At 42.1% G+C, this 14,096-nt stretch overlaps 1 protein-coding gene across 2 annotated transcripts; it reads right to left on the bottom strand.

Annotated features, from left to right (window-relative positions):
• Nucleotides 1–594: 594 nt before the first annotated feature.
• PDIK1L (PDLIM1 interacting kinase 1 like) lies at nt 595–13,775 on the bottom strand. Of its 2 annotated transcripts, none has more exons than XM_069477489.1 (3): nt 13,523–13,775; nt 10,538–10,839; nt 595–4,294 (listed from the first exon to the last, which is right to left on the bottom strand). In XM_069477489.1, exons 2-3 carry the CDS (start codon nt 10,820–10,822, stop codon nt 3,554–3,556), a joined length of 1,026 nt encoding a protein of 341 aa, XP_069333590.1. In that variant the 5' UTR covers nt 10,823–10,839; nt 13,523–13,775; the 3' UTR covers nt 595–3,553. The 2 variants fall into 2 exon arrangements, with proteins under 2 accessions (XP_069333590.1, XP_069333589.1); XM_069477488.1 differs by lacking the exon at nt 13,523–13,775 and adding an exon at nt 13,029–13,120.
• Between the last annotated feature and the right edge of the window lie 321 nt (nt 13,776–14,096).

The following is a 14,096-nucleotide window of genomic DNA, read 5'->3' as shown; positions in this document are numbered from 1 at the left end:
TTTCTACAAAGGCTAAATCAGGAGAAGGCGGCAGAGTCAGAAGAAGCCACAATTTCTGATGCCTACTTTTGTAGTCACTAGATCACACGTAAAGTTAATGTTTTCTGTCTCTATTTCCTTCTGCTGTTTCATTGGACCACTAAGTGGACTGTATCCTCAGGCATTCATCATAAAACCTATAAAAGAAAAAAAAGTGGGCCAAATGACTTTTTTTTAATAGAAAAGCAGCCATGGTCTCACATCACAGATTGAAAAATTGCATCCTCTTAGTACATTTAATATACATCATTCTGAGTTTGGGATGCATCCTCCACTTAATGAAATAGAATAAATGGGAAAAAAAATTTATCTTAGGCAATACAAATTCTTGTATACAAAGCAAATGCAGTGAGATAGTGAGCATTACAATTTTATAGAACTTGAAATGCTGAAATTCCTGTAATTCAATTATCTTTTCCTCAGCAATAGCTTCTATTTCAGAATCATTTAATAGATAAATCTGAAAATACATTGTTTCAAAATTTATACCCTCTATTTTATGCTCAGGAAGTAAAGCACTACAGCAGTACTCACAGAGCCACCAAAGCAGCAATGTAGAATTTTCACTTTTGTTGAAACTCACTTTATTAAAAAAAAAAACTGTCATGAACAATAAATTACAATCATTTTCCCCTTTTATAAATTCTTCATAAAATATATTTGACAATTTTAAAAGAAAATTTCAAAAGTTGCTTTCATTTCTGAAGTGCTGATGACTTATTTTTTGACCATCTTGTCATGCTGGTGAGTTATTTTGTAGCTGCTACAATAGTTTGATTGATAACAATTTACAATTTAAAACAACAACAACAAAGAGAAAAAACAGACCAGCAGAAAGAACTATTCTGTGTGCTATTTATCTGACACTTAACACTTACTTCATCATCTTGACAAAGTATCCCTTAGCACCAAAAATCTACAGGAACCCCGTCTTTCTAAATGACAACTAGTGCAAAATAACGTTCTAGGAACTAACTGTACAACCCATATATTAACTGGCCACAGCTGCCTATAAGCTTATTTGAAATATTTGGTCTTTTTTTCAATTAAGACAAATTTCATAAAACACTATAAACCATAGCAAGAGACTCTATGAGGAATAATTGTTTATTGAGTACCTATTATGAGCAAGGCACTGTGCACAAAGTCTTGCTTCCACTCCTCCTCTAGCAAATACCCAGGAATTTCCAAATATTGCTAATTATCTTTTATTTCTTACTCCTGGTTGGAAAAGGCCTGCGGCTAAATGCCATTTTTTAATTGTCATTTTATCAAATGACCTGTAGTGCTGAGCACACAGTAGGTACTTAATAAATACCTTTGACTGAAAGAAGATGAAGAATTTACTATCATTTTGCTTGGTATCATAGGCTATTTTAGAATACAAGGACTTGAGAAAATTCAGGAAGAAATTTCCTGATCACCTCATACCCTTACCCCCAATGAAAGAAAGAATTTTACTTCACAGGTATTATAAAATTTTTCAAAATAAATAAACTATTTTAAATGAGGCAGGACTAAAAACCACGTACTTAGGAAACCATGCCTCCAAGCACATAGATATTTGGAGAGCGGGCACACTGTTACCTATGAATGTCTGAAGTGCCCCATTATTGACATTATAATGATGCTTTTTCTTCCCCACAGTAAAGCAATTCCTTTAGACAGATCTGTGTTAAATTAATTTGGTGATCCAGAGGGTCAATTATTATGAGGTTCAAGTGTATTTCCACCTCTCATTTCTAAAAGAATTCTTATATTTGTTTTAAAGTGATAGTAAAGATATAAGATTTTTCATTTTAAGAGGCTTTATTTCAATAAAACCTTTCAGTCCAAATTCTAAACTTCCAGATCATATAGTCCAGAAATTTTACATACTATAATGTTTTCTATTGTCCTCTGAACACATTTTAAATGGGGAAAAATTATGATAGCAATATTCCAAAAGTTGTGGAAGTTCAAAAAAGCTGAGATTATGCAAACTATCAATAATTTCCATATGCTAATACTATTTTGTTTGACTTTTGACCAAAGACTCTAGGGCTTTATAAAGATTAACCTAGATACAACATAAAGTCTATTTAACCTTAAAGGCTAATGTTTTGTTTTAGGAAAGCATTCTTTCCTTAGATTTAAACTACCTGCTTTTACAGGAAAACAAATTGGAGACAACCATATAAACTTAAACTAACTTCCAGAGGAATAATGGTCTATTGGTTTTTGACAGAGACTATACCAAGTGATTGTATAAAATCAATAACTCTTCTAACTTGAAAAGTAGTTGTTGCCACAGTATTTTGCCCATTTGCCCCACTGTATAGGTACCACGTCCCACTTTAGAAAAAGGTGTCAGCATTTAAGACAACCATATCACTACCATTACTTTCTCAAATTAGACAAGAGAAAACAGCATCAGTGCCAAAATGAAAGGAACTCCAGTGATTCAACAAGAGACCATATCAGGGCAGGCAATGCGAGGGTAGAGCTCACTTGTTTTCAACTTTATGCTGAGGCTTAGACAAAGTCTTGAAACCAAAAATTAATATATCAAGTATTATAGTTCATATATAGCAAAGTTTTCAGAAACAGAAGAATTCTGTGTTCAGATTTATATCAAATTACAAAAGTTCGAGGGCAGACATGTCCCAATGCAGTGGTTTAATTGGTTACATAAATGCTCAGTTACCTAAACAAGGTCTGACTGAATCACCAATGTCTTTGCCAACCTGCTACCATATGATTGTGTGACTAATTCAACTCTTGCAGCTACAGGGAGGGCACTGGAGAGTGCAAACGTACTTAAGCAGCTTTGGATCACTTAATTTCATTTATGTTTAATCAGATAATTTTAGACCCTCCAAAATGATGCCTTTTAAAAAAGCTGTATAATATTTCAAAAATAGAAAAAAAACTTAATATGATTTCATTAGAGGGAGGGACAGGGTAGGAAGATGAGGGAAGGTTCCTTTATTTTTCATCACTGCTTTCACCAGCAAATCTCAAAAACCCAAACCTACATCAAATAATTTAAACAGAAGTGGCATTTTCTTCATATGGAATGCAAAATGCACACATTCACATACTTACATATACATAAATATATACATATATGTTTCCTTTACAAAGTTTCAAAGGTTGCATTACCAGCATGCAAACCTCTTCTTCCGTGGAAATTCCTAATACTGATGAGGAATGTCTAAAATACTTAGAGACGTATTTCCAGAAAACTGGACTCTCTTCTTTTCTTGGCTCTTAGAGAATTTTCCTGCCAAACTTCTACCAATAATCATTACAAAAAAATTTACACCCACATTGGTAATATACATTTAAAACATACTAATAAAATGGCCAGCTTGGATTTAAGAAAAATGAAAAAAAAAAAAAAAAACCCCACAAAATCTAAACCCTTAGAAGGTGGAGTTTAGCTTTTTATATTCTTTTTCAGCCACATAATGTTGCATCACTGTGAAAACAGAAGCAGCATATCATCCAAGATATTTGCAAACAATATGTGTCACGTTTCCCAGCTGCTATCTTTAAATGCAATTTGTACTAATCTGAGTTCTAGTTCAAAAGCATCTGGACGATCCTGAGGGTTTGCAGCCAGCATTTCCTTAATCAGTTGTTTCATTCGCCCATTCATAGACTTTTTCTTCACGGGAATGAGAAGTTCCATTTTGGGATTTTCCAGAAGTGCTTCCCCAACAGGCACAATCTCAGTTCCTTGTTTTACATAACTCCCCAGTAGTTCCTTCTTTGTCTCTGTGTCTATGAATGTGATTCTTTCCAGCATTGCCCAGATGATAATCCCAAGAGCAAAGATATCAGCTTTTGCTGTGTAATGTCCTTCCCACACTTCAGGAGCCATGTAGAAATCTGTTCCACATGCCGTGGAAAGAAAACACTTGTTTACACTGACAGGTTCTTCTGGGTTCTGTCCAGAGGCTGAACAGACTTTACTTAGACCAAAATCAGCCACTTTCAGTGTGGGTTCCAAGTCACTGGTATCCAACCTGCTTTGAGAAATCAGGATGTTATCAGGCTTAAGATCTCGGTGGATGATCTGGTTTTTATGCAAGAAGGCCAGGGCACTACTCAGCTGAAGCATAAAGCTGGTGTTAGTTTTACGATTGGGTTTTCTGGACAACAGATACTCATTCATATCTCCTCCGTCACAAAAATCCATCACAAACCACAAATAATAGGCGCTTCTGGGATCAAAGGCAATTTCTCCTTTTAATGAAGTCTCTACAAGCTACAAGAAAGAAAAAAACAGATTACAATCATCTGACAGGTTATACAATTCAGTTACAGAAAAAGAATAACTGATTCAAAGGTTAAATCAGTTTCCAGTTTTAAGTAGAAACTCCTTGCATATTTTATTTGGTAAGTGCTTTCCTATGTGCATTTTATTTTAAATTCCAGTTTAAAATATTTCAAACTGGGCCAGGTGCAGTGGCTCAACACCTATAATCCTAGTACACTGGGAGGCCGAGGCAGGAAGATAGCTTGAGCTCAGGAGTTCAAGACCAGCCTGAGCAAGAGTGAGAGCCCATCTCTACTAAAAATAGAAAAAATTAGCCGGGCGTGGTGGTGTGTGCCTATAGTCCCAGCTACTCGGGAGGCTGAGGCAGAAGGATCGCTTGAGCCCAGGAGTTTGAGGTTGCTGTGAACCAGGCTGACGCCATGGCACTCTAGCCCGGGCAACAGTCAGACTATGTCTCCAAAAAAAAAAAAAAAAAAATCAAACTGTCTCTTTGTCCCTAATGAATATACACCAAACCTCCAAGCCAAGCGGTAAATATTTTTTTTTTTTTTTTTTTTTTTGTTGAGACAGAGTCTCACTTTGTTGCCCAGGCTAGAGTGAGTGCCGTGGCGTCAGCCTAGCTCACAGCAACCTCAGACTCCTGGGCTTAAGCGATCCTACTGCCTCAGCCTCCCGAGTAGCTGGGACTACAGGCATGCGCCACTATGCCCGGCTAATTTTTTCTATATAGATTTTTTAGTTGTCCATATAATGTCTTTCTATTTTTAGTAGAGACGGGGTCTCGCTCAGGCTGGTCTCGAACTCCTGACCTTGAGCAATCCACCCGCCTCGGCCTCCCAGAGTGCTAGGATTACAGGCGTGAGCCACCGCGCCCGGCCCCAAGCGGTAAATATTTTAAAAGCGCGATTTTGAAGTATCTAACTGGCCATAGATTTTCTGCATGTGTCAATGGAGCTGAACTCTACCAACCTAGCTCATAGCTTCATGAAAAGACCAAAGTTTCAGCAGACAGACCTAGGAGATTGCCAGCTAAGGTATAAACTTCAATTAGCAAATTCTACTCAATGAAAGTGCCTGAAATACACTTCTTATTCATTGCACATACACTATCTAAATAACCTGTGAAATTGAGAGAAAAATGATCAAGGAACAACTAGTTGTTGCAGAAATAAAATATTCTTATAGTCATTGTTAAAATAAAGACTAACATCATTACTTCATAAACATGTACAGGCAGAATGCAAATATGTTGGCATATCACTGGCATATCACTGGATGGCTTTTTAAAACCAATTTATAAAAATCAAATTTGCATTTTATGTAAAAATTAAAGTCTGAATTTGTATATTTCTTTGATACAAGCTTAAAACCTACAATAAATCACTGTTTTGTTATTATTGTCTAATTATAATTCTATTACCTGAAATTCAATAATATTATTTGACACAAACTACTGCTCTAAAATATAGGTGTATAGTGCTGTAAAAGCATTTGTTGTATGGTGTCCTTTTCAGACCTATCGTTGAATAGAAAAAAGCTTAAGAGTTGTTGAAGAGTCAGTGAAATGCTAATTTTACATTTAAATCTACTGGTACTTCCTCTTATCATTTTGGTGGGCAGAAGCAAAGAACATCCCTCCATGCCATCTCCCTGCATGACAGAGAGTAGTGATTGCAATGGTCTGCAGATGTCTCTTTTGCATATTTTTGTTGAATATGTTGAATATAATATTTTGTTGAATATGCAGCGAAACACAGAAAACAGAAGAATAGAAAGGTACAGATCACATAATTATTTACTAAATGCACAGTTACTAAACATGCTTTTCTTCAGTCTTTACTCTCAAAAGCAAACTTTCTAAATAGCTTTGAGCAATACAGAGTCCCAGCATTCAAAGAATGGTTTAGAGTAAGGCCAGATAGTAAATATTTAAGCTTGACAAGCCACATAAGTCTCTGTCCCATATTCTTCTTCCTTTATTTTACAATTTGTAAAAAATATAAAAATTATTTTTAGCATCCAGGCCATGGGCCTCTGGTTGAGAGCTACAGTAGTGCAGTGCCCAATCTACTTATTTTCACATGTGGAGGATGTTACCATTGGTTCTCTTGCCTAAAAGTCCTTCAACGGCTTCCCTGTTCTCTTAGGATACAGTCCAGGCTTTTTAACATGGGCGATGGGACCTTGTGTGCTCTGTGCTAACTCCTGCTGACCCTTCTAGCCTCATCTAAAACAATTCTCCCTGTATACTATAGTCTTATTACCCATTCTTTCAATTCTTAAAACAGGCCGGGCGCGGTGGCTCACGCCTGTAATCCTAGCACTCTGGGAGGCCGAGGTGGGCGGATCGCTCGAGGTCAGGAGTTCGAGACCAGCCTGAGCAAGAGTGAGACCGCCCCCCCCCCCCCCCCCCGGGTCTCTACTAAAAATAGAAAGAAATTATCTGGCCAGCTAAAAAAATATATATAGGAAAAAAAAAAAAATTAGCTGGGCATGGTGGCACATGCCTGTAGTCCCAGCTACTCGGGAGGCTGAGGCAGAAGGATTGCTTGAGCCCAGGAGTTTGAGGTTGCTGTGAGCTAGGCTGATGCCACGGCACTCTAGCCTGGGCAACAGAGCGAGACTCTGTCTCAAAAAAAGAAAAATAATAATAATAATATTCTTAAAACACTTCATGCTTTTTACTTCATGACCTTTGTATGTATAGGTCTTTCTGCCTGGGAAGATTTTCTCACACACTTGTCTAGCTAACTCCTCTTTACCCTACAAGTTTTAAACAATTCATAATTCTTGAACCCCAGGATTATGTCAGATTCCCTAGTATATGCTCCTATGCCATCATGTGCTTCTCATTCATGACACTTATCACAAGTATACAGACTGGCCACTAGGATCCTATGTATGAGACTGTAACCTGTTAAGTGTTTGTTTTACATTTTCTTGTAGGTGAAGTTTATAGCTACCAGGAACTGATTTAATGATGCCAACTAAGAACAAGGAAGAAGATATCTAGAATAACAGAAAAATATAAATTTGTACAGAGAATGGAGAAGACCATGCAGAGGGACTCTGGTCATACTACAGATTTGTCCTACTAGATGTAAGTATTGGTTGTCTTTACTAGATGTAAATTTAGAGAAGGCACTTGTTCAATGTGTTGATGTATTCCTGGTCAACTAAATAAATCCATAGAAAAGACATTTTTAATAGAGATACCTATTACTGAGTACTTCCTATGTGCCAAGTATTATTTCTGTATCCTCTCTAATTTTAACAACTCCTATGGAAGCTAGAAACTATTACTCCTATTTTACATATGAAGAAACAGATGTTGGAAAAAGTTATTTATCCAAGGTCACTGAGCTAGCAAAAAGTGCCACAAGTCAGACATGGGCTTTCAGCTTTAGAAGATGAAAGAGATTTACTAAACAAAAAGGTGCTTTAGCTATAAAAATTATTCAATCAAGTCTTGTAGTACTTTACATCTCAAAACTTTGAAAGACCAGCTAATGCCTAGCTGCAGGATCTAGACTCAGCACTAAGTAATATGTTTAAATGTCTTTGCTTTTTTAGTCCAAATGAGATTATGAATCTTAGTCTCTAAAACTCAATGCAAAGTTCAGCAAGGTTCTATCCACTTTTAAGAGAGAATGCATCTTCAGATACTCCAGAAATGGGGGGGAGGGAAGAAAGAATATGGTAAGAATGTTTCCTTTTTTTTTTTTTTTTTAAGACAGGGTCTCACTCTGTCACCTAGGTTGGAGTGCAGTGGAATGACCATAGCTCATCATAACCTTGAACTCCTGGGCTCAAGTGATCCTCCTGCCTCAGCCTCCCAAGTAGCTGGGACTATAGGCAGGTGCCACCATGCCAGGCTTATGTTCTTTTTGTCTTGTATAGATGGGGGTCTTGCTATTTTGCCCAGGCTGGTGTTTTGTTTTGAGACAGTCTCACTTTGTTGCCTGGGCTAGAGTGCCGTGGCATCAGCCTAGCTCACAGCAACTTCAAACTCCTGGGCTCAAGCAATCCTGCCCCAGCCTCTGGAGTAGCTGGGATTACAGGCATGCGTCACCATGCCTGGCTAATTTTTTCTATATATTTTTAGTTGTTCAGCTAATTTCTTTCTATTTTTAGTAGAGACATGGTCTCGCTCTTGCTCAGGCTGGTCTCGAACTCCTGAGCTCAAACGATCCACCTGCCTCGGCCTCCCAGAGTTCTAGGATTACAGGTGTTAGACACCGCGCCCGGCCACCCAGGTTGGTCTTAGACTCCTGGCCTCAAATGATCTACCTGCCTCCCGAAGTGCTAGGATTACTGGTGTGAACCACTGCACCTGGCCCCAATATTTTCTATCAGTGCAACTTACATAATGAGCACTGTTAGAAAAGTCAACAAAAATCAATAGAGGGGCCGGGCGCGGTGGCTCACGCCTGTAATCCTAGCACTCTGGGAGGCCGAGGCGGGTGGATTGCTCAAGGTCAGGAGTTCGAGACCAGCCTGAGCGAGACCCCGTCTCTACTAAAAATAGAAAGACATTATATGGACAACTAAAAATCTATATAGACAAAATTAGCTGGGCATAGTGGCGCATGCCTGTAGTCCCAGCTACTCGGGAGGCTGAGGCAGTAGGATCGCTTAAGCCGAGGAGTCTGAGGTTGCTGTGAGCTAAGCTGACGCCACGGCACTCACTCTAGCCTTGGCAACAAAAGTGAGACGCTGTCTCAACAAAAAAAAAAAAAAAAAAAAAAAAAAAATCAATAGAGGCTAAATAGTTGTGTTCTGTTTTTCACTGTCCAAAGACAGAAAACGTCAGGGCACAGAGTGCTAAGCTGCAATATAAATTAAGTTCTCAAGATTGATATTTGTTCACCATACAATGAAACTTGCAAGTTTCTGATTACACAAATTAATGTGTTTGTTTTCTTGGTTATTCCTAGTCCAAACTTTTGTTGTTTTAAAAAAGAGACTTTTTTTTTTTTTTTGAGACAGAGTCTCACTCTGTTGCCCAGGCTAGAGTGCCATGGCGTCAGCCTAGCTCACAGCAACCTCAAACTCCTGGGCTCAAGCAATCCTCCTGCCTCAGCCTCCCGGGTAACTAGGACTACAGGCATGCACCACCATGCCCGGCTAATTTTTTCTATATATATTTTTAGTTGTCCATATAATTTCTTTCTATTTTTAGTAGAGACGGGGTCTCGCTCTTGCTTAGGCTGGTCTTCCCGGCCTAAAAGAGACTTATAAATGGTAAAAGTCTGATGGTAAATTCTGAACTTAGACATACTCAAGGAAAGTTGTTTCCTTTTCCAAGAATGACTAGCCTGAAGAAATTTTGTCCTGGCTTCTAACAAGCTATGTCTCAAGTATCTTTTCTATTCAGTAAATATAAAGCTACTAGAGATTTTAATTTGTGGCAGAAGACAACCGGAAAAAAAAAAAAAAAAAAAAAGCCCAAAACGTTTCCATTTAACTATACTAATGCTTTCCCTAAGTCAAGAGTAACTTGGCAGTTAAGAGAACATAAGCTTTAGCCGCCAGATAGTTTTAGGTTCAGGTCCCAAGTCTACCACTTACTAGCTCTGTGACTTTGGATAAATTCACTATCTAGTCTAAGCCTCAGTTTCTTCATCTGTAATGAAGATAATAATAGCACTTTCCTCATAGTATTGTTTTGAGCAGCTGCCTTTAAAGCACTCAGCACAGAGTATGGAACCAGGTAGGAACTCAGATGTTAGCTATTAACACTGTTAATAACATACAGGTGCTAAACCACATACTTCAAGAAAATTAACTGGAATTGCATAGTGAAGAAACCACATACCCCTCTAATAAACCAGTGATTTATAAAAGATGTCAAATTACCTATGGGTGTTGCTATTCGTTGTGGAGTTTTTCCTTTTCTTCTGTCTTCAGTTCCAAAAACACTGATTTCAAAGAAGTGAACTTACTAGACTCTAGTCTCAAGCACTTCTCTAGCTCTTATCTTGCCCTGTTCCTATGCAGACTGGCAAATACCAATGCGTAACAGGTGGCTTATATTATTTTTAGGTATGTGCATCACAGGTTTAAATAAAACCTGTTTTAAAGCAAACGTCTCAATTCTTGACAGACCCTTATCTACTTCTAACTACAAGACACCTGCATTTAAAGACTAGCGTCTGACACTTTCATTCCTCTTCTTGTTGACCAGTGCTACGTTCAAGTCATTTTTATTTCCCATTCAACAACACATACCTGTAAATAAAGGGAAGAATTAGAGCCGTGGGACATCTTTTGCACCATCCCATCTTTTTGTAGGATGCATTCCTCCAAGTGAATCACATTTGGATGTTGGCTCTTGATACTGCTTAGTGCCCAGAACTCACGAAGGGCTAGTTCAACATTTTCAGGTGCGTGGCATCGAATTTTCTTCACTGCCACCCGTGCAGAGGTCTTTCTGATGACTGCTTCATACACAACACCGTAACTACCTCGGCCTACCTCCCGTATTAGATCGTACTTTGGCTGGCTACTCACCATCTTCAAGGTCGAGGTTTCTGGAAAAACCAACAAAGTGCTCTGTTGAAATTAAGCATATCTACTTGCTTGTATTTCCTCTTACATATGATTTAGTTGTCTGTCTCACTGTCTGCAGTGAAGGATATTTGCAAATCTAATTTTAATAATAAAGCTAACACTTATGTAGTACTTACCATGTATCAAGAACTGTTTTAGGCACTTTATAATATTAAATTTATTTAATCCTCACAAAAATCTTATGAGGTAGGTACTACTATGGTCATTTTATATATGAAGAAACTAAAGCATGGAGAGGTTAAGTAAAATGCCCAAGGTCAAACAGCTAGTTACTGGTGGACCTGGGATTTGAAACCACGCCATCTGGCTCAGATGTCCAGTTTTAAGCACTACACTATACTGCTTCTTAGATGAACTGACTGAAAACATCACTGTTAAAAATAAGCTACAAAATTCAGCATTCTTACTTACTGATCATGAAAAAAAAAAAAATAAGGAAGCAAAACCCCAGCTTCTCCTTAAGGCTGACATACAGACAAAAGGTGATAAAACAGTAAAAACAAAAAAACCTTTCACAGTTAGAAATACCAACACCTGGCTTATGCTTAAGGACTGAAAGTAAACCACTTATAGAACTGAAAATGTTTAGCTGTTATTTAAAAGTAAATGGCCAAACTACATATGTTCATATTTTAATTTTGTTTCTTACTGCTTGCAAAATAAATGAAAACAACGTTTGTGAAGAAATGTTACTTTAAAAATAAAGTAAGCTACTTAGAATACAGCTCCCTTTTTGTTGTTATTTAACAACAGCTATTTAGTTGTAGGTCATTTCTGCCAAAAAAAGCCATCCTATACATCAAGGGGCTCTCTGACCGAGATCTTTGGAAATCGGCTTGATAAGTCCTCTGAAGGAGCAAACTGATAATTCACTGAAGGAGCAAAGGCCCTAGGAAGAAATGCTTATGTGTCGAACGGAGAAAGTCTAAAGAGTGGCTCCTCACTCCCCAAAGAATTTCAAGATTCTAACGTGCTTCAGGAACAAATTCTCATTTGTAGATTGTCACCATGGGCAAGAAAAGTAACTTGAGATTGTGTAATATTTATATTTTCCAGCTTGGGAAACAAAAAATGCTCAAACCCTCCAGTCTGAGAAATTGAGAACAGCTACTTTAAGTGGGAGGACGAAAAGGGAAGACCTCTTGAGCTCAGGAAGTCGAGACTAGCCCGAGCAAGAGCTAGACCCCATCTCTACCAAAAATATAAAAATTAGCCGGGCGTCGTGGCGCGGGCCTGTAGTCCCAGCTACTCGGGAGGCTGAGGCAGGAGGCTGGCTTGAGCCCAGGAGTTTGAGGTTGCTGTGAGCTATGATGACGCCACTGCACTCTAGCCCGGGCAGCAGATGGAGGCCCTTTCTCAAAAAAACGAAAGAAAGAAAGAAAGAAAATTTTTAAAATGACCATTTCAGAGATTGCTTTTAGTCCCACTTTCTCTAACTGAACATCTAGCCTTCAAATTCCTACTGTATTTCCTAGTGTCTGTCATAGAACCCTCTGCCTCAACTACACGGCATTCTTTCTGCTCTGTGTGGATCGCCGATTACCGGTTTCTTTGAAGCAGTCCCATGGCCTCTTCAATTTGGTATAATCCCCAAAGGAAAGAGCACCTTCCTGTATAGGGAGGAGGGAAGGTGTTTATGGGATCCTGGATTAAATGATGCAGCAAGTGCGAACCTAAGGGGCTTACGACGGCATTTCCCGGGCCCCCGGGCCCGCCGTGCTAAGCCAGCGCTCCCACCCGGGCCGGCAGGCCATACACCTGCTGGTGCCCAGGAAGGGCCGGTCCGGTCAGAGGTGTTGCCCGACGCGGCGGCTCAGGCCGCGCTCATTGGCCAAGTATCAGGCCCTCCCCCTCCTCGGCCAGGACCAGATGAAACCCGGAGGGGATCATCCCCAGGCCCTTCACCCCGAGGAGCCAATCCTGCAGCTGCCTCAACTCCTCGGGCCTGGGGGCTGAGGGCCGAGGCTTGGGGAGGTGGCCCTGGTGTGAGAGGAGGCCGCAGCTGGGGCCGGTGGCCTGAGGGGCGCGGGGCCTTCCCCGGGATGACTCCGCTGACAGGTCTGTGACAGGCCTCCTGGGGAAGGAAGCACATGCTGGACCGTTGGCTCTGCAGCACGGCCTCTCTGCCACGCCGAAGGGCCAGATTTACCTCAGGGTAGCCGCCGCTGCTTCTCCCTCTCACGGACTCTGCAGGCCGCCATTATCGGGCAGCTCGCGCCTCCGCCGCCGCGGCCTCCAGTCAGAGGCCGGCGCGCGCCCCCGTGGTGCGCGCGGACACACCCCCTTACGCCGGGCGGCCCCGCCCCCCTCCGGCTTTCCGTAGCGCGAGCCGGGACGTGGAGCGCCGCCCAGTGGGCGCGCGCCCGGCGCTCCGCTCGCCTCCACTCTCACGTGGCTTTGCCGAGCGCGGAGTCGCGGGAGGTGTGCGCGCTCCAGAGCGCACCACTGGAGCCCCTCCCCGCAGGGGTGGCGGGGCCTGGGAGCTGGGAGGCCGTTCTACGTCCGGGCTCGGTCGCTCTCCAGCTGCAGGAGGCTCGTAGGGTCCGCGGCCGAGGGAATTGTCTGCAGCGGCAGGTCCGGGCCTGGAGCTGCGCGCGCCCGGCTGCGGCTTTCCCTCCCTGTCCCGCCCCCCTTCCACTCTACCGAGCAGCGGGCTGGTGTGCGGGGGTCGCTGGGGTGGAACGCTTGGTGCATCTTCTTCCGCGCGAGCCTCGGGTGCCCGTGGGACGCGGAGCTCGTTGGTGGGCCCGCGGGGAGGTGCGGCCTGAGCAGGGAGGCCTGGCGTCCGCCCCGCCTGGAGGGAGGCTGCACCTTTTGTCCAAGTCACTGAGCCATGTTTGCGCGCGGTGCAGTAGCCGAGGCGGCGGCGGCGCGGGGCTGGGTGCGATCATCTGGGAAGGTGCCGTCCCCTGTCCCGCCGGCGCGGTGGTATCTCCCCTTAAAGAAGCCGGCGCCTCATTGTTCCCACGCTGCGGCCTCGGGGAGTCGGGGGCCCCCTGCCCGGCGCGGAGAGGGAGGGGCGGCGACGTCCGCACCTGGCTGCGGTGGCCGCGACGCCAAGCCGGCGGGCGCGCGGGAAGAGGCCACGGTCCTTGCCGGTCGGGGCCGCGATCGACAGCGATCTAGCGGTTCTCTCGGGGCGGGATAGTCAGTGGCAGCCGCAGCCGCCGCCCCCGGGGTCGTTGGACTGCCCCGCCGCTGTCAGTCAGATCCCGGC

The sequence above is a fragment of the Eulemur rufifrons genome, chromosome 8 (genome assembly GCF_041146395.1).
Source record: "Eulemur rufifrons isolate Redbay chromosome 8, OSU_ERuf_1, whole genome shotgun sequence".
Classification (NCBI taxonomy): Eukaryota; Metazoa; Chordata; class Mammalia; order Primates; family Lemuridae; genus Eulemur; species Eulemur rufifrons.
The sequence above is the reverse complement of the archived record's forward strand: the minus strand, read 5'-3'. Positions and strand labels throughout refer to the sequence as shown.

Coding starts and splice junctions, on each gene's coding strand:
- PDIK1L (XM_069477489.1), bottom strand. CDS start 10,822: ATGGTGAGTAGCCAGCCAAAGTACGATCTAATACGGGAGGTAGGCCGA. Junction 4,295..10,537: donor ATTCTTCCCTTTATTTACAG/GTATGTGTTGTT, acceptor TCTTTCTTGTAG/CTTGTAGAGACTTCATTAAA.